We start from the raw sequence: 26,458 nt of genomic DNA on the forward strand, positions 1-26,458 counted from the left end.
CTCACTCCTTTTCTCAAAAAAAACCCCCAAAAACTAAAGATAGGCTGGTGTGGCAGCCTGTCTTGTAGAGATGCTGCTGGACCAGCGGCACTCTCAGGTGGGCAGGAGCGCTGCCTGCCCCCGGGGATGATCAGGGGCCAACCGACAGCCTCTTCCTTGTTGGACGTTAATCCTTTCACGATTGAAAAGAGAGGAAAATATACTTAAGCACTGTGTCACCTCTGAAGAGAGGGTTCTTGGCGTCACGCGTGCGTCTAAAAGCGGGCTGGCAGCAGAGCGGGATGGGCTCCTGGTGCGAGGTTGAGCCCCGGCCTGGGCGGGTTGCTGGGAACGATGCTCCTGGATCAACCTGCTTCTCCGGTCAGTCCTCATGCCGTGGCAGTGCCGTTGGTGCCCCTAAAGCTGTGGGTTAGGGACAGCCCTGCAAGTCATTTGACTGTTTAGGCTAGGCTCAAAACTGTCCTCCCTGGGAGTGGAGTGCTGCTCGGTGGTTTTTCAGTGGTAGATCCAGCTCAGCAGAAAGTTTACCTGCAAACCAGGCTACGCTGAACTGTTTTCCCAGCAATTGCCCCCCTGTTGAAGGTTATGTGTTTGTCCTAACATCCAGTCTGCTGATATAGGTCCTACCTGTGCTCCCGAAGCCGCGGTGCTGAATGACCCAGTTATGATGCATTAGCCCCTTCACGAGTCCCCTGGACGCGATTAAATCGGGCTCTTTCTCTCCAGAGGATTCACTTGGGTTTCTGAGATTTGCTGCTCCCGATGTGTGTGTTTGCAGTGCTGCAGGTGTGCTCGGGACGGAGGAAAGATGAGGAGCAGCCTACGGGAATGGAGCAGATGAGCAGAGATGGGGCCGGGGCAAGGACAAGGGTTGTACCCTGGTCAGGGAAGGATAACGGGACGTTTTATAGAGGGTCCCAGCAGTGGTGATGTTGGCAGCAAGTGTCTGCATCGGTCCTTGCTGGCTGGGTCCACTGGCCATGTGTAGAAGAACCCAATGCCTATTTCATGCCGTCCCCGCAGGCAGCGGTGCCGGTGCTCCAGGCAAGTTGGCCTGCCCTGTCTACACTCCGCTCTGCCCCTGCATGGCCGTGCTGCAATGAATCCGGCTTCTTGCAGCTCGGTGTGCGGGTGGGTTCTGAGCTCTCTGGCTCTCAAAGGTGTTGGGGGGTCTGGGTGTCCCCCTGGGAGCTGCCCCACAAAGGGACCCGGGAGGGGAGGAATTGGGAGGGGGTGTAGGTTCCCATGGGAGCTGGGCTGGAGGCACCACGTCCAGCATGCAGGGATGGACTTTCCAGCCTCCTGGGGGTTGCTCCTGGTGTGTTCCCCCCTCCTTCCTCCCAGACAACACCCCAGACCCCAGGCAGTTATTTTCCATTCACTTTTACCTCCTCCTCCTCCCCCCCAGCCTCAATCACCAAGGAGCAATAACGAAGAGCCTGGAGCGCTGCCTTTTCCCAAGCGCAGCAGCCATCCTAATGCATGCCAAGGGGTGCTGCAGGGGTGCCGCGGCCCCTCGCCTGTCCCACATCGCAGCCTGCTGGGAGCCCCTTTCCTCCCTGCGGGCGAGGAGGGTGATGGCATCGCCCCCACGGCACGGAGTTGCCCATCAAGGGAGCCCCCGGGGCACACGGGCTGAGCCCAGCTCTGTCCCACCCGCCAGGTAAGCGCTGTGGGAAGCGCTGGCTTTTACTTTTAAATAAGTTATTCAGAGGGTTATTGCACTTCAATCAAAGCCTCGTTATACATGGGGTTTTATCGTGCTGCTCTGACCCTCCTCCTCTCCTGGACCTGAGAGCAGGAGCCCAGGCATCCCCCCCCGGCCCCACTCAGCAGGTTTCCTTACCCTTCCCGCAGCAGACTGTGCCACTTTTCCCTTCAGCGATCCATCACGGCAAAGCCAGGGATTTACAGGCCCCCACTAACTCAGCGTTGCTCCAAAACTCTTTCCCCTTCCTCCTTCCCACCCCTCCTCCCCACTCCAGCGCAGGGTAAAATTGATCAGTGCGTATTTATTGATGGTTTGAACACTCAAAAGAAAGGGGGGGGGGGAAAGACGTTGCCATGGAAACATCAATAAAGCTCCCGTCTCCGCTGCGTGATGCGAGCGTTGTGCCTGTGTCCCCCGAACCGGCGGCCTTTGGTGGGGTGGGAGACGAGAGGCATCGGAGGTGGGTTTGGGGGTGCCCACGGTGGGGGGGCTGCGTGGGCTCAGCCACCCCGAGTGCCACTGGGTTTGTTGGTCGCTGCTGTGGTCCCCGCGGTGCGAGATGGTTACCGCAGCAGAGGTGCAGGGGAAGGAAAATGCCCTTCCCTCTCCTTCACCCTCGTAGCCGGCGCCGTCCTCGTGCGAGGGCCAAATCCTGGCATCATCTGTATCCCTGCAAATCTGGAGTCCCTCCCGTTCTGCACCCGTGGGGCTGTGACCCACGCGTAGCTCCCTGGAGGAGCCTGCTCTTGCGCCTCCATCGCTCCTCCCTAGACCTGGCTGCCCCACGGCTGGTGTTTGCCTGCCGGTCCCAGCTCGCCTCCATTCAACCTTCGCTTACACGCCGCTCCTGCTGCGAAAACAGCTCGCGCCGGTCCCGGCAGCACTGTATTAAGTGGTCTGTCTGCTTGATGGATATTACAATGCACCTCTTGGAGCCTGATTTCTCACCCTCCCCCCGGCCCCAACCAAGTCCTGCCATGGTCTTTGATTTTGAGGGTGCAATTTAGCACTTGCAAATAATTGCCCTGCTTCATTTTTGTGCCTGCAATGAAATACTAGCAGTCGTTAGGTGTCTAACTTGCCGTTAGTGCCTGCAAGTCAGGTAGTTAGACCTCTGATTACTAATATCTCTGCCTGCAGTGGCAGGCGCAAAAGGAAGTGTCGTCGTTGGCATTGGCAGAGCTAAATCTGCCCAAAGGAGAGTGGGGCTTGTCCTTCGCAGCCGTGGCTGTGCTGCCTTTTGGGGCTAGCGATACCCCAAGCTGCGCCGTTGACAGCAGAGGGGACTGGAGAGCAGGAGGACACCGAGCAGCCATTGGTGGCCCCGGGTAGGTGCGGGGGTCCTTGTTTCAGCCCCTCTGCACCCAAGTTTCTGCAGCGGCTACAGCTGGGAATAGGTGGTGATGAGGCCAGGAGGAGGTTAGGAAGGGCCAGGCTTTCAGGCAAGTGCTGGGGTGATGTGACAAGGACGCTGAAGGTCAGCCATCACCATCTCACCCTCGCAAGGACTCTGGTGGCACCTGAGGATGGGTCTCGGGGTTGGGGCATGAGCAGGGTGGTGGGACTGCAGCAGGACTGGTGATGCCAGGGCAGGTTTCCGTGCTCATGCCAGGGATTTCTAAGGACAAGATTTTCTCGAACACTGCTGCTCTGTCCTGGTTTGCACGCAGGAGACAGCTCTTGTAAGTGGCATCTTGACGCTAAGCAGAATTTGCTGCCGGAGGGACTTTTCCTTAATAGGCAGGAGAGCAGTAACTCTGTGACTCTGCAGAGAGCTCTGAGTGACCTGCTCCTCCCTGACAGCCCTGCCCTGGACGGCAGCTACAGGCAGTCCCCAGGGGACTGTCACCACCAGGACTATACCACTGTAACCCTTCCGCCCACCCACCTCCAGCCTCAATGCCTGGCCCTGCCAGCTCTGCCTGTCCCGGGGTGGCATCCCCGCTCTCTGCCTGCACCGCAATGCTGGAGACGGCGCAGGGCACTTGCACCGTGCCCCAGCAAAGGCCGCGTGTGACTGGGGAAGAGACGCAGTGGTTTGTTTTTAAGCCACCCTCCTCTTTTTCCATTGCACTGGCTGGGAACAGGGATGCAAGATCTGTGGCAGGGCTGCAAGTGGAGCAAATGCAATGTCCCCCCTCCCCAAGGCAATTAGAGCAGCAAAACCCCCCAATACCCTTTTGTCCGAGCAAACCTAGGTGAGATGGAAGGGAAGCACGGGACAGGGCGACCTGCAGGAGGTGAGGGGTCGAGTCCAAGCCCTTATCTCCCGAAGCGGAAGGTGAAGCCCCCTTTTTTCCTGTTGTAGCTGTTGAGCTCCTCGGCCAGGTTCCCCAGCGTGCCGCTGCGCTTCTCCCCTCCCACCGGCAGCAGCTTGGAGCCCCCCTGCCTGCCCAGCCGCTGCCCGCTGCCCTCCTTGCCGTAGCCCTGCAGCTCCTGGGCGATGCCCAGCAGCGTACTCAGCTCCTCGCTGCGTCTCTGCTTCGGTCCTGCTCTCCAGCAGGCACCCGCGTCCTCAGCCACCGCTTGCCAGCTGGGCTTGAGTAGGGTCCCTTCCCCGGGGTCTCCCGGCTCCTGCTGCTCACTGGGAGGGAAGCAGGCCCCCAGGCTCAGGAGGAAGAGGCAGGACAGCGAGTAGGGTGCTCTCATCTGGGGGAAGCAGAGGAAGGGAAAGACACGTCGATAAACCCCAGAGCATCCTCGGGCAGTGGCTGAAGCAGCAGCAAGGACATGTGGCTGCAGAAGAGCTGCCCTCGGCTGGCACGCGTTCCCCATCCCTGCTGCAGCACCCACAAACCAGCCCTGCCACCCCTACAGCCTGCGAGAAACCCCCTCCAGCACCCACCACTCCTCCTGCAGCCTCCACCCCAGCACCCGGCTGCAGCGGGGGTGCTAGGGGGGGTCTGAGCTTGCTCTGCCTCTCCCCCGCCTCCTTCAGACCTGCTCCCCTTCATCTTTAGCCACTCTGTGCTCACAAATTACAGCCTTGCAGCTACTCCCCTGGTTCACAGCCAAGAGCCGGGCTCTGCTCGGATGGGGGTGACTGCGTGGGCTATTAGCCAGGCAGGCTGATGGGCTTCAGAGCCGCCCGCTCCTCCTAGAGGCCCTGCGGGGAGGACTTGAGTGCATTCACCTGAGCCGGCCTTATCTTTCCATCACGTAGGTCCTACCTGCAGTGCCTGGCTAATGCAGGCGCGGAGGAAGGTGCTCAACATCCCTCTGCTTTATGGGGCTCGGCGGTGCCCCACCGGCAGCAGGGTCTGCTGAGCAGAGCGGGAGGGAGCGTGGTCCTGGGCCGCATGCGGTAATGCTGCAGGCACCCGGGGTGACCTTGAGTGCAGGCAGGGCTGCTCTGCCTCCCCTTCCTCCTCCCACAAAGGCTCAGAAAGGGGAAATGGATTTTTATTATTATTATTATTATTATTATTATTATTATTATTATTATTATTATTATTATTATTATTATTATTTTTTGCTGCAGTTGTTGCCTCAAAAGTCACTGCTGGTGATGGGGGCCAGGGTGTCTGCCCTGTGCTTGCAGCACGGGGGGCTGCTGTGAGCGCTCCTGCGCCAGACCCAGCTGAGCCCAAGCCCCTGCCCGCCCTCCCCAGCAGCGCCCATGCCCGTGGGCTTTGCTTTGGGGTGCTCCCTGCCTCATTCGCAACTTGCTGCTGTTCTGCGCTCTCCCCTTTTGCACCCAGTTGCCCATCGTGGAGCCAAATCGCTGGGTGCAGCCAGAGTGGGGAGCACTTTCCCAGCACCAGCGATCAGTGCTGCTGAGTCCCGTTCTGGGCCCTGGGGGGGCTGGTGGGTGCCCTGCCCGGCCCTGCCTGCTGCCCCCAGCTGCCTCCCACCAGCCTTCGCCTCCTCGCTAGTTGTGCTGCCTGTTGAGGCAGGGTGCAAAGCAGGCACGCGGGAGAAGACAGACAGACAGACGGCCACCAGCGACTCACCTCTCCACCTCGGGCGATGCCCCAGCGCTGCCTGCCCTAGCCCTGCTCCGTGCCGCCCGGTGCCCGGACTGAGCTGGCCAGCCCACCTTGCCTGCCATTAAATACCCACCGGCGCTAATTGCCGTGTCACCCCTCAAGTGCGTGGCCAGCTCGCAGGGCTGTGGCTGCACAGAGCAGAGGCTGGGATCCTGGCGGGGAGGGGGCTGGAGAGGGGGACGGGGGGGGGACGGGGGCTGGCCGAGCTGCCACAATGGGAACGCGGCACCACCGCTGATTAACGTGCCTCCTTCGTTTGCTGCCTCATTTGGAGGAGAAGCTGGGTGCGAGCCGTGCTGAGCTGGCCTTGAGTCACCGGCAGCTGGCGGGGACACTGGCGGGAGGGAAGGTCTCATCCAGGGGCATGAGTGTCCCCCACCCCCTTGGCTGGTGCATACTTGTGTGTGGCAATTGGGGGTCCCCGATTTGTGTGCAAGTGTGGTGGGTGCGCAGGCACTGGCGGAGACCCCTGCACCCCCAAACCCGCTCAGGGACTGGCCCTGCGTGCACAAGCCTGAGCGCTTGCCCCATCCTTGTCCAGTGTCCACAGCCACTGGTGCTAAAGCATGGTCCCCAGCGCCTGGCACTCAGCTGTCCCCTCCCGGGTCCGTCCTGGCCTGGGGCAGAGCGGGGCATGGGGTGGGCAGCACCCCGCTGCTCAGTGGGAAGGGGCCGGGGCATTGCTCAGCACTCTGCCCACCAACACAGGTAGGGGGGGAGTGGGTCCCCTTGGCACCGAGACCTGCCACCCCCTGTCCTGGGCCCAGGGCCACCCCGAGATCCCGCGGTGCCTGGGTTTGGGCTGCAGCCCCTGGAGCCCTGAGAAGCCTCCGCTGCCCCGTCCCTGCCCCGCTGGGTCACCCCAGCCCTCCCCGGCAGTTTTGCAGAGCGGTTTGGGCAGGCCAAGCCCGCGATGGGCCGGTTCCCAGGGATGTCATGCCGTGAGCCCGGCCTGGGGAAGGAGCCGTCACCCGCAGCACGGCGGCTGCCGTGGTAATCCGGTGCTGCTCCCTTTGCCGTCACCACAGCAGGTTCCTCTGGTGATGTCCCCGCACCGTGCCGTGGGCATGGCTGCCAACACGCCAGCTAACTATGAGTTCCTTTTATTAAGGAGTTTAGAAAGTCCACATGTACAGCATTGGACATCACTCACACATGACCTAGACTTCACGGCACTGCTACACACCATGACCCAGCCCAGGGCTTCGCCGGGAAGAAACGCGGCCAGGTCCCGGACACCCCGGCCGCCCCTGCCCACCCGTCTCTGGGGAGGTGTCACTGTGGATGGGTTTAGCCTGATCCGGGGCCGCGGAGCGACGCGTGCGCTTTTGGGAATAATCCTGGGAAATCCTGCGTCTCAGCGTGGATTAAATACCTCTCGTGCAATTCAAAACAAAGTCATTAGGGAGTCCTGGGTGACACGGGCAGTTACACAAAGGGTGTGCTACCAACAAACTGCACAATGTCCCCTCCCTGGCACGGAAAAACACCAGTGGAGGGGTCCAGTTAGGGGACGAGCCTTCCTGCCCGGGGCACGTGGCTCCGTGTGCCCGCTTGTCCTGAAGGCAAGTGCTAGAAAACCCAGCTACAGCTAATCTACTGAAATAAATGAACAAAAAGTAAAGACGGGCATAGTGCTCCCCATCTGTGCAGGACCCTTTCTGGAGGGGTCCGGTGGGGCTCAGGAAGCCCCTCGGGAGCTGCTGAGGGCTCCTGCTCTTGTGCTGGCTGGGAAATGCCACCACCGAGCTCTCCCAAATCCCATCACTGGAGAAACCCATCCCAGCCAGCTGCTCTGGGCAGGGACGGAGGGGCTAGAGCTGGTACCTGTGCTCGGAGCTCATCCTCACCCGAGGCCTCCGAGGAATGTCTCTGGCAGAGGGGAAAGCTGCGGTGATCCCCAATGCATTGTTTGTCCCTGCTTCCCCAGCAGGACAGACAGACAGGGACTTGCCCGGCAGGCAAAAGGGCTCGTCCAGCACAGGGTCCAAGGTGGGGAAGGCTTAAAAAGAGGAGAAGCACGCAGGGAAGTACAAATCTGCCGCAGCCAGGGAGATGAGCCTTTGATCTCCCAGTGCCTTAAGCCCTGCTGGAAATGGGGACGGCGGGAGCTTTCCTCCCCTCCTCAGGCAGTCTGTCCATCCAGCGGTGTTTCTTGGGGCCAGAGCCTGGTGCGGGGGCTCTGCTCCCCGTTGCTGCTATAGCACAGGCAGAAAATCATGTAAAGGGTGTCAGGGTCTCGGCTGTCCCCCCCCCGTTCCTACGCAGCCCGCTCAGGCTTGGGTTTTTTTGGTTTGTTTTTTTTTAACAAAATCCCCCATTTGAGTCCTTCTAGGGAGCCAGAAGGAGAAATCAGCCCCGTGCCCCATGGCGGCTCCTCCTTGGGTCGGCTGGCGCGAGGCATCACCTGCTGCCCGGTTATCAGGGCCCTGCAGATGCTAAGCCCCACTTGGGGCTTCTTTTTGCAAAACCTTAATGGGATTTGAAGAAATGAAAGGCTTTGATTATCTGCAGGTGCCGAGCCAGAGCGTGGCTCATCCTGGGTGAAAATGAATGCGGGTCCCCAGGCTGGGAGCGAGTGGCGGGGGCTCGCCCGGGGACACGTGGGCATGCTGTCCGAAGCCAAGGATTTCGGGAAAGGTCACAGCTTTTGGATGGCAAAATTCCAATGTGAGTCCCAGCAGGTCTGGGAGGAAGGGAACGCAGGCAGAACCGTGCTGGGAAGTGAACCTTCCTTGCCTCCCTCCTCCTCCTCGCCGTTCTCCCCGTTTCCCCAGCACCGCCAAAACAGCTCTGTGCTGTGCTTGGTTCTGGGTGTGCGTCCTTGCAGCACCACGCCAGCTTGCTTTGGGGGTGTCCTGACCCGCCGGGAGGCTCCAGGAGCCAGGACAGGGACAACGGGGGTGAAGGAGTTCATAGTTGTCCCTTTCCAGCTGTGTTGCTCTTGCTGGGGGAGAGGCGAACGTTTACGGACTGGAGAAGGAATCGGTCAGGCGTCTGCACGGGCTGCAACCCAGCCGAGCCCTCCCCGTCCACAGTAGCACCATGGGATGGGCTGGAACCACAGAGCAGCAGCCTCATCCCAGTCTCGGGGGCTTTGTGGGGCTCAGGGCTCCCCACGGTGAGTGTCTGCCAGTCCCTCGCTGGCTCGACCAGGCCACTGCCGGGTGTCTGTGCCCAAAGCGAGATGAGCGGAGGTGCCCAGCCTGCCCGGGCTGCTGCATCCCTTCCTCCCTCCCTCCAGGCAGCCCCTTCCCTTCCTTGCCGAACCCCACTGGGCACCGCTCCCCAAACCCCCGCATCCCACTGCCCTCTCGGCTGCAGCCATAAGCACTGGCCATGGGTCACGCTCTGGCCAGGAGACCCATTTTGGCTGCAGGGGAACCATGGCAGTAGGAGGCAAAGGTCCGGTGATGCCCATGGGTGCCTGGGAGCCAAAGCCACCCTCTCTGGGGGCAGGTACTGCCCAGGGGCCCCTCGGAGATGGGCTAGCCCTCGGGGAGGATGGCAGCTGGGGGGGACAGGGCTGCGGGGGTGGGGGGAAGGGCAGGGGGCTGGGCACGGGGTGAGGGGGGCTCATCCAGCTAATTCTCCTCCCGGACAGGCCGTATCTTCATCTCGGTGAACTTGAGGGAGTACTGCCAGCCGGTCCAGGAGGACCACTCGATGCCATCGGCATAGGAGCTGTGGTGGCCCTTGAGGTACTGCCCGTTGAGGTTGGAGGTGTGGCAGTTGCGGTACCACCAGGCGCCGTGGTAGAAAGCCGCACAGTTGTTCTCCGAGTGGTCGTTGTCCAGGTCCTTGGTGGTGAACTTCATCCCGTTGTGCTTCAGAAAGGAGTCGCCTGCCACCAGGGAAAGGAGCCGTGATGGGCCCTTCTTGCCCCTCACCCTGCCCTCGGGCTGTCACCCACCCCAGGGGGCTCCCCTGGGCACCCCAGTGGGGCTCCTTTGGTGAGGTACAGGGCACTTGGGGTTACCCATCCTGCAAACGCCCAACCGCAGCCCCTCTCCTGCCTCCAGCTCCCCATGGCTGCAGGGATGCAGCTGGCATCGCCGCCAGTGCCGGAGGGGACAGCTAATGCCCCAGCGAGGGGGGTTTGGTGGCCATGGGCTCCCCCTGCCCTGAAGGACCACGCGTGTCCCCCCATCCCACTGCCTTACCTGCCGTCCCTGAGTAGTCGGCGATGGAGACAGGGTACCCGTCCTCCTCAGGGTCGACAGAGAAGAGCCCCACGCCAAAGCTGCCGTAGTGGGCGAAGGCGGTGCTGTTGTCAAAGTCCTCCAGGTCAATGCGGAGCTCGTAGCTGCCCTGCACCGTCAGCACGTGGATCTGCTTCAGCCCTGCAGCAGAGGGAGGGGGTGAGTGCGGGGACCCCGGCAAGGGTCCCCGGGGAGGGTGCGCGGGGTGGGATGGGGAGCGGTTCCCACCCTCCAGCCCTCGCTCTGTTATTGCTGCACAGCCAAGGGCACGTGCTCAGCTCGCAGGCAAACAGCCCCATCGCTTCCCTGCCCCTGTGCAGCCACCCGGACCCCTCCCCGCCTGCCCGGGCGGTCACTCCTAGGACGTGAGTGCTGGCCAGGGGGTCTCGGTGTCCTTTCCTTCGCAAAGGAAATCCCAGATCCCCCGGGGGGGGGGGCTGGGGGGCCTCAGGCTTTGCCAACCCGCCCAGGAGCAGGCACTGCCAGCCCCACACACCTAACCAGTGCTCTCCCGTCAGCTTCCCAAAGCCGTCCCGGTAGGCTTCCCAGCCGCGGAAAAAGTTGACGGAGCCGTCCTCCCGCCGCTGAAACACCTGGGGGAGGGAGACACGCGGGGCGTCAGCCGTGGGGCTGCTCCGAGCCTGCGCATCCCAAGCAGCCCCCCCGCTCCCTGCCGTGCTGCGCACCCCTCCCCGCCACCGTCTTATTAGATGCGGGCGCAAATTAAACCCTTTCAACTCAGTAATTAGACAGGGATGCTGGCGAGCAGGTCCCCAGGGAAATGCCAGATCAGGCTCCTGGGGACGGGTGAGTCGGTTCAGATAAAACACTTCACCAGATCCTGCGCCTGGAAATGGGAGCAGAGCTCAGGAAACCCGCGGTGTGTTCCTGCGGGAAGGTGGCCGGTGGCCCCGGGAGGGGTGGGCACCCTGCACCCGGCTCCAGGCTGCGTGCGGGAAACAGCCTGGGCTCTGTCATTGCATGCAGGAGCAGAGGTATGGACAGATGGATGGACGGACGGCATGACTCGAGGTCTGTCCCTGCAGCACGTGCTGCCCAGGTCAGTCCAAGCCATCCTACCAATGGCAGGATGCTCGGTGCCGTGTAAAACTCCCGGGTCCCCGCTCTCTCCTGGGCAGCCACCCTGTTATCAGGCATCGTTCCTGATGATCGTTAGTCATCCCAGAGAAATTAACTGCGGGGCACCGAGCACCTCAACTCCTGCAGAGCCCCCAGATCCCCGCCAGATCGCCGGGGCTCAGCGCGGCTTTTCTCCTCGGAGCCTTTCCCTTTTCCTCTCCCATCTGCTCGTCGGCATGTCGTGCCCTGTGTGTTTCATCCCCTTTTATCCGCAGTTTCAGGTTTGATTTATTGACAATGATCCAGAAAATGCTACTCCATGTCCGGCCATTTGAACTTAATTAAGCCTCCAGCCCTGGATTAATTGCATTAAACTTGGCTGAGCCAGCCTGCCTGACTGCCACCAAGTGCTGCACTCCCATGGCTGGGGGACACACACACGGGGCGCTCGGTGATTTAGGAACAGCCACCCCATGCGCCGGCAGCCAAAGGGCCAGAGCACCCTGTCTTCGGGGCTGGGCTGTGCCACCGAGCCCCTTCACTCCGCTTCCAGCATCCCAGACTCGGGCAACGCCACCGAGCTCCAGCGCCGGCTGGGAAGCCGCCGTGCTTTGCTCCACCACGGGGATGCTCCTTCACAGCTTCCCCCCGGCTGCTCCTGCCCTCCTGCACGTGCAGGGTTTCATCCCGGCATGCAGAGGAGACCCAGCTCATGAACTTCATGCTGTTTTGCCCTTCACCAGACGAGCATTTCTGGGGCTGCAGGTGCCCAGTGCAGGCTCTGGCGCGCTCCTTGGCATGGCACGGCACGGCTCTGATCCTGCTGTACTTACCTTCTAGAATTAGAGCCTTAATTTTTATCCCTGCGTTGAGCACTTGAGAAGCTGCGGTTAAGCCTGTTTAAAGGGGCTTTTTTCAGGCCTGCTGGGAGAGGGGGGATGGCACGGCTGGACGGGGTCCCGAAGCTGATTTTCCCTGGCCGACGCTGGCTGCGGTGCTGCCGCACGGGGAAGGCGGCGGAGGCAGCACCGCTGCTCCCTCTTAATCGGCTTTGACCCGTGTTTGTAAATAGGCCAATTGCCTGAGCGGTGCCCAGGGAAGCGTGTGGGGCACGTCTCCGCTGGCTGAGCCTCAGCACGGCTCAGCGATTACTTCGGGCACTGGAGGAGCCCTCAGTGCCCTGCTGCCCACCAGGCTCAGCCCCAAGGGGCTCAAAACCGGGTCGGAAGGGCTGGCGGGTGCTGGAGGTCGTGTGTCCTCCTGGGTCTCCTGCTCCATCCTCATCATCTCTCATGCATGGTCCCTCCTTATGCTTCACTCGTGCACCCACCTCTCCCGTGTGCAGGCGGGGATGTGGGAGCCTCCTCCTTGCCCCCCACGCTGGGATGCTGCATGCACCGGGATGCTGCGTGCACCGGGATGCTGCGTGCACCAGTGGCCCGCAGGCTTGCTGCCATGCTCCTGGCTCTGCCTTGCTGCTCTTTTCCTCCTCATCAAATATGTATCACCCCCTCTTAAGCAAAAAGGATTTCCTTCCCTTCTTTAAAGGCAAGGCTGAAATATTTATCTCCCCCACTCTCTGCCTCCCCCGGTCGCACTGAGCTCGCGGGGCAGGGACAGGCTCCTGCAAAGGCACCAACCCAGAAAAATGGGTTAAAAACAGAAAAGTGGGAGCACCAGCCTGTACCTGCCGTGGCGTTGGCGGCGAGGGAGGGCTCTGTTCCCTCTCCCTGCAGCCCCCTGATACCAGCCCCCACCAAACCCCCAGCGGGCTCAAAACCCCACCACAGCCACAGCCTGGGGAGATGCTCAGCCATCACTTTTCTGCCACCGCAGCACTCGAGCTCCTGGTCAGGCTTTCAGCAGCTGGGGCACGGACCCCACAGCCCCGGCCCCGCGGCGTTCCCCTGAGCCTCCATCACAACGGGGAGATCATCTTCGGGTTCAGCCATGGAGAAGACAAACTCAGAGCATCGCAGGAGCCGGTCTCCGGGAAGTGCCAATCCTGTGTGATCACCTGCAAACACCGTAGCCGGCAGTGCTGCCTGTCCTGGGGACCCGGCTGCTCCTGCCTGTCCCCGCCAGCAGAAGCGTCTCGTCCCCATTCGTGGGAACGCATAAATCACATCTTCTGGAAACAGCACGCATTTCCCTGGGCTCGTCTCATCTGCTGCTTTCGGCTTATCCCAGCCTATGTGTAAATGCATCAGTGTCTGTTCAAACCCCCCAGCCTATGCCGGGACCCCTTCGGCGGGTGATGAGCAGGCTGGGCGAAGCCATCCCCGTGAGCATCCCCGGCGGTGGCAGGTGTCCGTGAAGCTGGAATCTGTCACTTAACATCACCACGGCCCTCGTCCTGCCGGCACAGCCTTTTCTTCCGCTTCCTTCGGCTTTCCCACCACTTCCCAATACGTGCTGTACATGGAAAATGATGCTGAGGCGGCCGGAGCCATCGCGGCACCATTGCTTACGGGGCTGAGATGCTGATCCCGGGGGCCTTTGCCCCGGCTGGGCAGCGATGGAGGCTCATGGGCAACAGGAGGAGCACAGGGCATTTGCAAAGACTTCCCAAGACAACAGCACATGAAGAGGCAACTTTTTCAGGCCTCCCGGGATGCCAAGCCTCTCCCACCCTCCGTCACCCCGTTATTACTTTAATAAAGTGCCAGAGGTGAGTGTCAAAGGGGGAGAGTCAGGGTCAGGCTGGGCAATTACAAGGCTGCAGTCCGGCGCTGCCGCGAGGCTCAGGTCAGGCCAGGGGTGTTGCTGCAATTAAAGTCGGCGCTGAGCACAGGACGCGGATGCTCCCGTTGGTGCCAGCAGGCACCGACCCGGACTCACGCCCCAGCCGGCTGCAAACGTGGCCCCGCTGCTGGCCGGCAGGACTGAGGGGGGGACAAAATGGAGTCAGGTGTGTGCTGGGGGCTCCCCGGCTCTTCCCTCCCGCATTTCTTTGCCTTCATGTCACCCTGCCCTGCATGGACAGTGATGCTGGCTGCCCTCTCTGCCGGATTTCTGCTTTTTGACTATGCAAAATAGGCAGCAAACAGCCCCAGAGCTGCAATCGCTTGCACAGCGCAGGGGACTTCGGCTGCCCCGGGCTGGATGTGGCCGTCGCTGGGAGGAGAGGCATTGGTCTGCTGAGGGCTGTGCCTTGCTCAGCCTTCCCGACAAAGGGGATGGGGAAGGACCAGGGACCCTGCCTCTGGCAAGGGGACAGGGTGACGCTGCAGATCATGCCGTGGGGACGGGGAGGTGCTGAGCAATTGGTTTCTCCCCAACGGGGCATCGGGGCAGCTCTTCCCCTGGCCCCGCTCCCCGTGGTCTCTAAGCCATCCATGCAGGCTAAGGCTTAGCTCAGCAGCTCCCAAGCTCTGGAGTCAAAATTGAATCAGCTGCTGCCATCACTTCCACCCACCCACCCACATGCAAATAAGCCCAAATGTCAGGAGTAATCGCTCCAGAGGAAGAGGAGGAGGGGAGGGAAATTTCCCAGGCTCTGCACCACGGTGCTCAGCTGTGCCATGGCTTACCTGGAGCCTGGGTGAGTCAGTGCCCCAGGGACCCCCTCTGTGTCCCTAGCCCCATGGGAGATGGCTGAGACACCCCCGCCACCACCCTGGGGCTGTGGAGGTATGTTTGGGAGCCTGTGCTGCAGAGCAGCCCCAAGAAACGGGAGCCTGGGGTGAGCCCCCTTGGCCCTGCTCTGGATACACCCATCTCCAGAACGCCGGGATTCGGCACCTGGTTTGGCTCCTCTGCCCCGGTCGAGGCAGGGCAGAGCCGTGGTGCTGCCTGGCTGTGGTGCTGCAGGCAAGCACCGTGCCGGCCCTGCTGCCGGAGCCCACGATGCTGCTGGGTGTAAAATCATTCACTTTGCCCCCTCCCCAGCCCAGCCAGAGCCCTCCTGGCTGCAGCAGCTTTAAATAAGCTTCTGAGTGTCTCACTAATCACCTTGGGCTGCTCTTCAGGCAGTGCTCGAGCATGGCTGGGGCTGGCAGAGGCTGTGCATTGGGCTTGCAAGGACCCTCCCCACCCTGGGGAGCAAGTGGGGTCCCCCCCCTTTTCCCTCTGTGAGCCCTCCAGGAGCTGGGGTCCCCAGGGCTGCGATGTGCCTCAGTTTCCCTGCTGGAGCTGCTGGTACCGACCTGTGCACGACAGGTCGCTCCCGCCCAGGGTGGGCTCTGGGCAGATCGAGCCCCCCCTGAGGGCAGGGGGGCTAAGCTCCCTCCTGGCACCGCTCAAAGCTGCTTAGGGGAATCAGATCGTGGGGATTTGTTTCCTAGAGCACCCAGCTGGAGGGGCGCTGGCTGGCTTAGCTCACCCAGCGTGTCCTCGGGGGAGAGGCTGCCTGCCCACCCCTCCCAGCGAGCACCCCGCCACCTCCCTGGGACCCCCTTGCTGCCCTGCCAGCACCCCGAGCGATACCCTCCCAGGTAGGGGCTGCTTGCACCCAAGGGGCCCCCAGGGCGAGGGGGGTCTCCAGGCTCAGGGCTGCCAGCATCACGTCCCCCCATCCCTCCCACTCCCTGCTCCCATTACTGTGATTATGGGGCCGTTGCAGCAGCCACAGCAAAGCGAATCGGACAGGGTGTCCGGGGACCCAGTTAATCAGCATGGCACCAGAGGTGCCCCGGGCACCCCTGCGTTAGATGAGATGAAACGCGCTGGGTTTGGGGTCTGTCCTGAGCCCCAGCACCAGCTCACCTGGACCATGAGGATGGGGCAAAGCACAACCGTTCGCCCCCCAGCACAACTGCAGCTACGCTGTGTCCCAGCCGGGCACCAGCCCCACCGAGAAGGATGAACTCCAGCCATGGCATCCAACTCCCTGCCTGAAACCACCCTCCAGCTCCAGGGCAGGGCCGCTGGGCTCTGGCACAGGGCTCAGCTCGGCAGCTCTGCTGATGCCACCGGCATGGATAACGTGGACAAGCCTGTTTGTTTGCTTCCCCACGGGACTGGGCACCCTGTGCACAGCCAGACCCCATTAGCATTTATCCCCCATCCCGATGACACATCCAAGCACCGAGAGCAACGTCTCCCACCCCCTGACATCCCGGCGCGGGGACAGCCCACAGCTGGTGGTGGCATCGCCCGGCGCTCCCCGGCACGGCGGCAGCTCACCGTCCAGCCGCCCCCATCGGTTGTCATGTCGCAGTAGACCTGGAAGCCGGAGGGGTAGTGCGTGGGAAAGATGGAGTAAATCCCATCCTCTTGCTGTCCGCTTGCATAGATGTCAAAGCAGTCTCGGGGCCGGGAGCCTGTGGCGTGGCATTGGGATGGGGCGAGATGAGAGGAAAGTTGGTTAATTAATGATCTAATTTAATGTCTTGCCATTTCTTTCAGGCTCTCAACCTTGCTGCCAGCTCTAGTTGGCTGCTCGGTGCTGCCTTGCTCTTTCCCTCCTTTCTCCTCCGATGCTGAGGGCGAGCGGTGCCCGGGGGACGCAGCCACCACAGGGACCCCCCTGGCAGCTGGCAGGGACCGACCCCATGTCCCCGTGTGACAGCAAAGGCAGGCTGGGACCCAGCTGGGGAGGAGGGAGCCGATGCCCAGAGGCAGCTGCAGGCAGAGTGTGGGCACGTGCTCGCAGCCCCGGGACAGTCTTAGTCAGCTTCTTCTTAACCAAATGATGATGAATGTGACTGTTTGCTCTGAGTCCCATGCAGCGCTGCCGTCTGCACCCGAATGAAGGCGAACAGTCGCTTCTTGGTCTGCAGGGGTGCAGAATGGCTTTTGTGCTGGCTTCGCAGGCTGGTTTATGGACAACTGGGGGCCGCATGGTGAGAAACACCCCTTCTAGGACACAACTTTCCATCTGCCTCCTGCCCCATCTCCCCTATCTCCTTGCCAGCCCCCCCACTGTATTAAATCCCTTCTCCAGGCTGGTTGTCTCCCTCCCCTTTTCTTCTTAGGCAGAGACCTGCCGAGAGCAGCACCAGGCGCATCCCTCTCCCCAGGGACCAACAGGGATGCCGTCTCACCGTTGGAGCAGCCCCGGGGCCGTGGTCCCCTGGCTGGCGCTCGCTGCAGGTCGGCCTTGAGCCGGGGCCGGGCACTGCCGCGCTCCTTCTGCAGCGTGTCCAGGACGTCGCTGACGGAGCTCACCAGCCGAGCCATGTTGGTCTGGCTCTCCGAGAGCAGCTGTGGGTGGGGGACACATGGTGGGGGACAAGGTTAACCTGGTGAGACCCTTTCCACCCCCTCAGCCCCACCACCATTCTACTGTGAGAATGCTCTGCCTGCTCCCACAGCTCCCCAAATGCCTGCAGGCAGCAACACCTTTAACCCTGCGGGATAAAGAGCATCTCTGGGCAAGGGAACGGGACTGTGGAGGCGGCAGGAATAGCCGTGTCCTGAGACAGCCGCCGGCTCCCTGCCGTACCCCGAGGTGACCCGGGCTGGGTGAGTGACGTGGGGTGGCCGTGGCAGAGCAGCAGGACAGGGAGCGAAGCAAGCAGCGGGGATCAAGCGGCTCCGGACGGAGGGTGATGAGGACCAGGAGGGATGGGCATGGAGCCGAGCATCCAGCTGTGCCCTGGGTCTTGCTACGATGCCCGGCAGACCCCCGGCGTACCCAGGTAAGCATAATGCATCATCAGCTGGGAAATTTTTGGGACTGTAAAGAAGGGGAGGCTGATTGCTGCATGAATTGCCCTTGGGATGGTCCTGTGCCATGCTCGGCTCTGCTCAGAGCCCCCAGACTGGACCCGGAGCCAGGAGACCCACACATGGGAGGCTGCACACCCGGCTCGCCGGCACTGGGGCGGTTTGGCAGCGAGACGCAGGCGGCTGATGAGCTGGAGCTGAAGTTGTGCTTCCAAACTTGCAGTTCCGAAGCGCCTGCCTTAAACCTCAGCTCCTTCTGCCGGAGGTCTCCCCTGGACACCGTGGGCAGGGGCTGCAAGCAGCCATGCCCTGGGGACAGGGGGGTCTGTCCCCAAGGAGCACCGTGCAGCACCCCCAGCCCCAGCTCACCTGGATGAGCCTGCCCTGCTCGCTCTGCAGGGCGCTGAGCTCCTGCCCCATGGCATTATGCCCCTTCTTGAGGCCATCACAGTCGGCGCGCAGCTGCACAGTGTGCGTCAGCAGCTTGGCCACCTCGTCCGCCACCGTGACCAGCAGGGCCTTCTGCTGGCTCTTGGTGGCCTTGGCCTCGGCGTCGTGGTCGGTGACGGCGCGCAGCAGGGAGGTCTGCAGCCCTTCCAGGCGCCCGAAGGTGCCTGCCGTGTCGGGGCAGTTGGGGTCGATGAAGATGTTGATGCGGGAGCTGTCGGCTTTCTCAATGGTGACCAGCGCATTGGCTTCCTCAGGGTTGGTGCTGATGACGGGGGGCGGCTCGGTGACGGGCGTGTGGTAATGATTCATGAAGAGGATGGCCCCCGTGACCGTCACCGCCAGGAGGACGGCCACCGAGAGCAGGATGGTGCACAGGATGTACCCACAGCTCATCCTCTGCGGACAGAGAGACAGACACCATCAGGACCCATCCGGATGGACCCATCCCGCTCCCCTTCATGTGAGAGGTGGGTTCAAACCCTTGTGGGCTTTGGGGGGGCTCCAGCAAGGGGGGAGGCGATGTTGGACACGTGGATGGTGGCAGAGGAGGGGACGGGTTGACCCCAAGGAGCCCTCCGGTTCTGCCAGGGACGTGGAGGCCACAGGCAAGCACTCAGCGAGCAAAGCAGCTAAACCCACCTGGGAGCCGGAGGCATGAAATAATAAAGAGAGCGAACGCGCGGTGGCCGCCTGCTCCCGCTGGCATGTTTTATTTAAGGCGGCGACGCTCAGCTGGAGCAGCCCCAGCTCACCAGGAGGTGCGTGCAGGGCTCCCTGCTACCCTGGGCACATATATGGGGAGAAAAAGGGAGGACACCTCCAGTGTCCCCTGGAGTGGGGACAGCAAGGAGGCGAGGGAAGGCAGGGGCTGTCCCCAGCAGCAAGGGGAGGCTGTGGGTCAATGTTGGGACCACACCGCCCTGAGCATCGTGGGGAACTGCTCTGCACGGGGCATCTCCCAGCTGCGGGGGCCACACGTCCCCGTCCCCCTTGTGCCCTCGCTGCCTGCCGGAGGGGAGCAGAGCTGCTCCCAAAGCCCTTGGACTTGTCCTGGAGCCTCCTGGCGAGGGGCAGTCGCTGTGGGAAAGGTCTCCGACGCCCCTCGAGCCACTCTGGCAGCTCCGCTGCTGCAGGGACCCATCGGCTCAGCCCACAGGAGCTGCTCCGCACGCACGGAGAGCCTTTTCTCCTTGCAAAGCGTGAAGTGCCAACGCTGTCAGCGTGGATGGAGCGAGCTGCCACCCGGCTGCATCAGCCCCCCGTCCCCGCCCACCGCCTCCCCTTCTCATTACACCTGCAGGACAGAGGCTGTGATTTTCCCCTGACCCCAGCCACGGCTGTCACAAGGAATTGCAGGGCTGCCAGAAAGCTGCAGATTCAGAGAGACAAAGACTACTTTCCCCAGAAACGAGGGAAAAATTGCTGCATCTGCAAAGATTTCCCAGGCCCTGTCCCCTCCTGTGCACATCTATCTGGAGTGACACCTTCCTTCAAGCACCCTTCATTTCATTCACACTCCCGCAACTATTTGCATTAAGGTGACCCTGGCTGCAGTGGGGCTGGCCGGGCAGGGTCCGGGGGGCCGCGGATGCCCCACTGGCCCCAGGGCATGCTCCGGGTTTCTTCCCCAACCCATGGAGCGAGGCCAGAGATGCAAACGGCACTGGGCTGAATGGGAAGCCACCCTGTGGAGACCTCCGTAACGAGGCAGCCCCAGGCTCAGCCCCTCGGTGTGCATTAAAAGGAGATGTCAAAGGCAATAAGGGGAGCTTTTGGCAAGCAGAGGGTCGAGGAGTTTGCCCTGTGTTTGTAGACACAGAGCCCCAGCTCAGGGGCACAAGGGGCACCTGGGAGCAGCAGGATGGTGGCAGACGGAGGTAGGAGATGCCCATCGCTGACACCCTCACGTGGAAACCCAGGACCTGGGCTCGACCCAGCCCCTTGGCACCCTGTGAGCACAGAAGTGACAGGAGGGATGGCTGCTGACTGGAGGCCAACGTTGAGTGGTTTGGGATCCGTGAGGTGAGCAGGGACCGCGTTCCCGCAGCTGTCCCGGCTACCGCGGCACCTTCAGCTCCCTGCCTCTGCACCCTCCCGTCCCGCATACTGCTGCTCCCCACCGCGCTGACGTCCCAGCCTGAACCATGCCCACTGGGACACGCAGAAGGGCTGCGACAGCCAAGGGACCCGTCCGAGCATTAAGGGTTTCAGGAGCAGAGCCATGCACGGCTGACTCTGTTTCCCACAGCCACACAAATCCCAACCGGGCTTTAACACACCAAAATCCCACAGGTCTGCCCGGGACCTGCATCCAGCTGTTTTCCAGCCTTCAAGCCCCAGCACTGCTGCCCTCTCACCGGCACCGGGAACTGGGGCAGGAACCAGGGGCTGATTCCCTTCACACTCAACCACCTCTGCTCGCGACCGCGAGATCCCGAGCAGTGGCAGCTTTACAAGTCCCACAGCATTTTGCTGGCAGGTTGTGTTACCTGGCAACCTGCAGTGGGGAGAGGAGGGAAACTCTCAGACAGCGGCACCAGCAACACTCCAAACTGGAGTTTGGGTCCCCCCAGATCCCCCCAGCACAGCAGCCCTGCAGCTGCATGCCCAGCTCCCGGCACGGGGCCCTGCAGATGCCTCTGCTACACCATGGCCATGGCCCTCATGGCTCCGGGGGTTTCTGCTGTCCATTGCATGGGCTCGGGGTCCTGGATCTTCTTGCCAAGGCTTTCAGGCAGCTGCAGGACACCCCCCTGCCTCAGTTCTTGATGTCCCCCGGTGACATCCATCAGGCTGGAGGTCCCAATGTCTCCAAATCACTCCTTCCTAAGGAGAGCAGAAGCTGCGAGGCTGGGATGTGCTCGGGACGAGTAGAGCTTCACTTGCAAACCTGCTCTGGAGCTGGGGCTGGAGCTTGGGAGGGAGCCCCAGGCAGGAACCGAGGCACTGTTGCCTCCCTGGTGCAAAGCTGAGCCGGGCTCAGCTGCTCAGGCAGTATCTCTATGCCCTGCGCTGGCTCAGGCAGTATCTCTATGCTTGGCCACCGTACTTTGTGGGGGCTGAGTCCTCGGTGCCCCAGCCACGCCATGTGAGCAGCTCGTGGGCTGCCTTGCACCCTGGGGCTGTGGGTCCCTGCAGCCCCAGTGCCCATCATCCCCTCACCAAGCGTCCCCAAGCCTCCTCAGCCTGCCAGACAAGAGAGCGGCTGTGCTGGGCGTGGGAGACAGCAGCTCCGGCACATGCAGCCTGCGGAGAGGGAAGGATGTGAGATGGCTTGTCCCGGGGGCAGCTGGAGCAGAGCCGGAGGTGGGCTGGCCCCCGGGGAGCATGGACAGAGAGCGGTAGCGGGAGAGGCTGAGCTCTGCTGTGGGAGATGCTCTTCAAGGAGGAGGTGCCCTTTGCTCCTGCCAGCTCGCCAGGCAAGCTCTGTGCTGTGGGATGGTGGGCAGCGATCACAGGCAGCCCTGGGTGCTCTCCCCCTGAGCCGTGCCCCAAGCCAGGTACGAACCAGGACCCCGGTTGTGCTTCTGAGGCAGGTGGACACTGGTTTGCATTGCCCAGGCTCAGCTGCTGGGACAAACTTTAGCCCAGCTGCCCCCTACCTTACTGCAGGGGTCCACTCAGCCCCAAAGGAGCCCCAGGGCAGCAAGGGCCAGTCCCTCGCCCCCCCAAGCCATTGCTTGCTCCAGAGCAGCTCAAGCAGCTCATTTTGCATCCCAGCCGCTCGCCCTGCGCTGCTCCACTGCCCCTCTCCCTCTCCGCCCTCCTTGCCTGTCCAGCTCTGCTGCTGCTCAGCTTTGCACAGGGCTGCAGCCCCCATCCCTGCTCACCCTGGGGCAGGGGCTGAACCCCAGCCGCCCCCCCCCCTCACCCTGCTGCTCCCCGCACCCTCCCAGAGGCTAACACTGCACTTCGCTCGCTCCCTGCAGGCACGGAGGCAGATGAACTGAATCCCGCTCCCATTACCTGCTCTCTGTCATCCAAAGCCTGCCTGCTACCGCTCCTACAGCACGGCGCGCTTTGTGGCTCCAGGAGAGGAGAGGAGAGAGCTGGTGAGCGCGCCGGAGCCGGCTCTCTGGGTGAGCATGCAGGTAGGCTGGGACGGGTTTCCACTGGAGCTTATGGGAGCTGGGAGCCCAGCACCGGCTGCACCGCAAACTCCGTGCTTCCTTTGCAACCCCCTGCATGAACTACCGGCTCCGGGCTGTGTTGCCCAGCCCCGTACAGGTGGTGGGGCTGGATCCATCCTGCCCAGCTCATCCTTGGGGCCATGGCGGGGCACAAAGCCGGGCAGAGAGCGGCTCCAGCCGGATGGCACCGCTCAGACCCCTGCGTGGAGGGGCCGTGCACCGGGGAGGCAGCTCTGCTGGGAAGGGGAGAGGAGAGCGAGGTTTCTCTCTGGGGGAGGGGTGGTGTGTCTGGGGCCTCCCGTGCCACTCGGGATGGGCAGCCCCTCTCCAGCGAGGTGAGGGAGCCGTTTGGCATGGATGGGCTGATTGGGGCGAAGGCGGCTCAGAGAAGGGTGTGCAGAAGGGAGAAGTCAGGCAGAAGTCCCTTTCCTGCATTGCTGCGGGTGGAAGGGGGACAGGGAAGCGGCAGACTTGGGGGCGAGTGGTTCTCACGGCTGGGGCCGGCTGCTCCCCGCCATCCTCGCCCAGCGCTGGGGTGCAGAGGGAGGGCAGGCGCTGCCGGCTCTTGGCTCCTTCCCTTGACTCACAGGCTCCATCGGAGACTTGCTTTCCACTAGCTCTTCCCAGGCACGCTTGCCCATACTCTGCACCCCTTTCCTTCCCGCCCTGCCTGCACCCAGGGTGCAGTGCCCTGGCCACGCAGCCACGCCTGCGCTTCCCTACCTGCACCGGCACGTTCGGCGGCTGGAGGCCGGGCAGCTGGCCGCTACCTGCACGCTGGGCTGGAGGAGCGGGCACACGTGTGGCAGGTTGTGCAAACAGGCTCTGGCACGTGCCGGATCCCCCGCGTGTCGCCGCAGGCTCTGCCACCGCTTCACCGCACCCCGCCGCAACGCCTGCCTCTCCCCCAAAAACCAGGGGGGCTCCTGGAGGTTAAGAGAGGGCCGAGCAGCCGGGAGTCCCCGAACCAAGAGGGATGACTCTGGCTGCAGCAGGCAGCCGAGATGCCAAATCCCTTTTAAAGGGTTATTTGAGCAGTTTCAAATGTGCAGCGGTTCATCAGAGGCGTCTGTGGCAGCCCCGCAGCATCGCCCGCTGCCTGGCCCAGGGGCAGCCCCGGCGCTGGAGGGTGAGGGGGACACTGGCTGCAAATAAATAAACTCGATAATTCGGGAGGGGGTGAGGGGAGGCAGCCCGGGGGACTCCGCACCGGGGGGGGGGGGACCGGGGGGCAGCTCACCCCGTCGGGCTGCACCGGGAGAAAAGCTCGCTGGGAGAACGGAGGCGGGGGGGGGGGCTTCGGTGGGACCCCCGGGCTGGCCCCTGCCCCGCTGCCCCCCGTTGCCCCCCGCCGCCCCCCGCCCCGTACCTGCGATTTCTCCTGCTGCCCGTCCTCAAGTTGCGAGGCTCCTCCCATGGTTTTCCAGCGCTCGTTCCCCATCGCGCCGCAAGTTCCAGCCCAAGTGCCCAGACCCCCCCGGAACCCCTCCCCGGCAGCGCAGCCCCCGGCCCGCCCGCGCTGCCCGGCTGGCCGCGGCGGGAGGACGGGCGGCGGCGGCGGCGGCGGCGGCGGAGGGAGGGAGGAAGAGGAGGGAGGGAGGACATGGGCACGGACACGGGGGTGGATCTTCCCTCCCCGCTTTCCCCGCTCCCCCCGCCCCCTCGCCCCTGCCCCGGGGGGCGCTTCCCGCTGCGCCCCCCCCCCCCCCCCCGTGCCCGCCCGCCCCCCCGGGGCTCCCCTGGCCCCGCTCCGGGGACACCGCCCGGCGGTGCCCCGGGGACTCTCTCCGACCCCCCAGCACTGCTCTGCGTCCCCCCGGCCGCCCCAGCGGCTCCGGAGTCACTCCGGATCCGAGCCCCGCCCTCCTGCCCTGGGGCTCCGCAGCCCCGCAGCTGCCCAGATGTGGCAGCACAGCTGGAGGAGCGGCAGCAGGTAAGGCAGAGGTTGGTGCCAGCGGGTCCAGGGGTGTTTCAGGAGGCTGGGGGGCAGGTGGGGGGCGGGTGCCCCGGGGACCCGCTCACCTCCTTTCCAAAGCTGTGGTCCTCAGTTCAGCACCCCACGCTGAAGGGGCTCAGTCCCACCAGTGGGCAGGGATGGGTAGGGTGCTGGGCAGAAAGGGGGGGGCACTGGCATCGGCCCCCCCCAAACCTTTGTGCCCAAGGGTAGCCAAAGTGCTGGGGGCCTCTTAGCAAAACCCAGTGCATGGTGGAAAGCTGGTGCTGGCTGGGGGGAGGCAGCAGCCGGCACATGGGGTCACACCAATGCCCGCAGGAGCATCACTGGCAGCCAGTGGGGTGTCTCGCCCAAACCTCAGCGTTTCCAGCCTAAAGCAGCAGTGCTGGCCCTGCGTGCCGCCAGCTCCCGCACAGGAGTCCCTCCCCAGCCTGATTTACCGACACCTCTCCGGGCGTGGATGTGGTTTTCTTTACCGTACCTTTGCGGCACCTTCCTTAAATCTTTTATTTGCCGGTTGTCTGACCTGTGAGCAGGAGCGTTGCTAAGAGGTTCAGGGGAGCATCGTGAGAGCAGCGATGGCTCAGCCCTGTGTTAATCCATTTGGGGGGAGGCTGGTTTTTCTCTCGACGCCGAGAAGCCCCTGGGAAACCTCCTGGGGGGGCCCTGCAGCCCCCCTGCACTTTCCCCCACCTGCAGCGCAGGTCTGTCCCCCAGGCAGGCGGCACAATGGGGCTGGGGGTTGCTCCGAAACCCCTGGGTCTCTGTCCCTGGGGCTCAGCTCCAGTTGGACCCCCCAGCAGCTTCTGTGCAGCTGCCCCTGGGGTGGGGGCTGCCTCCCTGCAGCAGCAGCTGAGGCGCAGGGGCGGCAGGTTGTGTGCACGGGGGGGGGGGGGGGCAGGGATTCAAGCAGCTCCTCTCCAGGACACACAGACCATTTTGGGAAGAGTTGGGCATGTGCCGGGCCGGCAAACGGTGCCAGAGGGCTCTCTGGGGCGGGGAGGGAAGCACAGCCGCCAGCTCGAGCAGTCGGTACCCGTGTGTGTGTGTGCGTTGTCTTCCGGCCAGGTGCAAATCCTGCCTTTGGCTTCGGCAATGTGTGGATTTACCGGGTGACGCCGATGGCTGTCAGCCCAGCTCCTTCCCACGGACAGTTTTCAAGGACTTCCCTTTACAGCTGAGACCATTCAACTCGTTCCACGGGTGGGGTGTTTGGTGTGCCTGTGCCAGCCGGGCTCAGCCCCGGCACGGCTCAGCCATTCTGGAAGCAGGAGGCCGCAGGCGCCCGGGAGGCTGTTTTAGCTGAACTCCAAACAATAGAAACTTATCATTAAAAAGAAATGTATCTTGGCTTCATGTGGCCTGGCAGCGCGGGGAGGAGTGATTCAGTGGCTTGTCAGCCCTGGGTGTTAGGCACGCTGAGCTGCACAACTGGACACTCTCCAAGTCCAGCAACTCATTTGCTGCAGATGGAGCCGGGACCGTGCAGCGGGCTGACATCTAATTTGCAATCCAACATACCTTGACATAACCCACAGCCGAATTGCGGAGGCTGGCGTGGGACGGGATGCTTGGGAGCCTGCCGGGCAGGGGCGTGCGAGTGGGGCTGGGATGCCCCTGCTGCACCCTGACACTGGGGTGCCCGCGAGGGTGCGGGTGCAGGGTCCGCCCCGGTGGGTCCCAGTGCCGTTCCCGGCGGCCAGGCTGGTACATGGCTCTCTGAGCCATGGCAATGTGGCGGTAAGCGGGACGGAGGGTGCCTGCCTGGCGGAGGGGGCCGTGTTTCTGGCAGCCTGAGCGATGCTCAGGGTGAGCCCTGCCCATGCATGCTGCTCAGATGGGCCAGGGGCTGGCGGGGACACTGGCCTGGCTCATCGCTGACTCACGCCGAGCCGTGTCACCTCGCGTTAACCATCACGGGCTCTGGCTGGAGCTGTGGTGCTGGGGACCGAGGAAGGGGCGTCCCCAGCCAGCCGAGCCTCATGGTTCCAGCCCTGCCAACCCTGGTGGCCCCGTGGCCCCGGATCCAGCCCCATGGGCTGTGCTGGAAGGGATAGGGTGCACAGGGTGCAGTCGTGCACCCAAGGACTTGGGCACATACCGTAGCCGGGCACCGTTGGGCACGGGACCCCCCGGGGGCTGACAGTGGCTTGCCTGGGTGAGGAGGGGGTTTCTGCCAGCAGCCTGGCCCAGATTGATAGGCAGACAGAGGGGATGATTCATGTCTCAGGCTGTGGCCCGAGGGCAAAAAACGGAGAGAGTTTTGATGTGAGGATGCAGGCAGGCCGCTGCGGCGGTGGGTCCTGCCGGGAGCTGTGGCTCCTGGAGGC

The 26,458-nt window shown here is 63.0% G+C and overlaps 2 protein-coding genes across 2 annotated transcripts; both read right to left on the reverse strand.

The window, feature by feature from the left end:
* Window positions 1-3,973: 3,973 nt before the first annotated feature.
* On the reverse strand, window positions 3,974-4,360 carry QRFP (pyroglutamylated RFamide peptide). The gene has a single exon (XM_076355682.1). The coding sequence runs from the start codon at window positions 4,358-4,360 to the stop codon at window positions 3,974-3,976; it is 387 nt and encodes a 128-aa protein (XP_076211797.1).
* A 4,920-nt stretch (window positions 4,361-9,280) lies between these two features.
* Window positions 9,281-23,623, reverse strand: FIBCD1 (fibrinogen C domain containing 1). The gene is made up of 7 exons (XM_076355275.1): window positions 23,544-23,623; window positions 17,964-18,440; window positions 16,970-17,129; window positions 16,110-16,246; window positions 10,399-10,495; window positions 9,864-10,043; window positions 9,281-9,544 (listed from the first exon to the last, which is right to left on the reverse strand). The coding sequence occupies exons 1-7, from the start codon at window positions 23,613-23,615 to the stop codon at window positions 9,285-9,287; spliced, it is 1,383 nt and encodes a 460-aa protein (XP_076211390.1). The 5' UTR covers window positions 23,616-23,623; the 3' UTR covers window positions 9,281-9,284.
* Between the last annotated feature and the right edge of the window lie 2,835 nt (window positions 23,624-26,458).

This window comes from Aptenodytes patagonicus, chromosome 18 (genome assembly GCF_965638725.1).
Source record: "Aptenodytes patagonicus chromosome 18, bAptPat1.pri.cur, whole genome shotgun sequence".
Classification (NCBI taxonomy): domain Eukaryota; kingdom Metazoa; phylum Chordata; class Aves; order Sphenisciformes; family Spheniscidae; genus Aptenodytes; species Aptenodytes patagonicus.

What these genes read in the sequence shown, in the direction of transcription:
- QRFP (XM_076355682.1), bottom strand. Translation starts at nt 4,360, where the DNA reads ATGAGAGCACCCTACTCGCTGTCCTGCCTCTTCCTCCTGAGCCTGGGG.
- FIBCD1 (XM_076355275.1), bottom strand. Translation starts at nt 23,615, where the DNA reads ATGGGGAACGAGCGCTGGAAAACCATGGGAGGAGCCTCGCAACTTGAG. An exon ending in AGCAGGGCAGGCTCATCCAG is followed by an intron (nt 17,130 to 17,963) that starts GTGAGCTGGGGC and finishes CCCCACCCACAG; the next exon opens with CTGCTCTCGGAGAGCCAGAC. An exon ending in CGACTACTCAGGGACGGCAG is followed by an intron (nt 9,545 to 9,863) that starts GTAAGGCAGTGG and finishes CCCTGGTGGCAG; the next exon opens with GCGACTCCTTTCTGAAGCAC.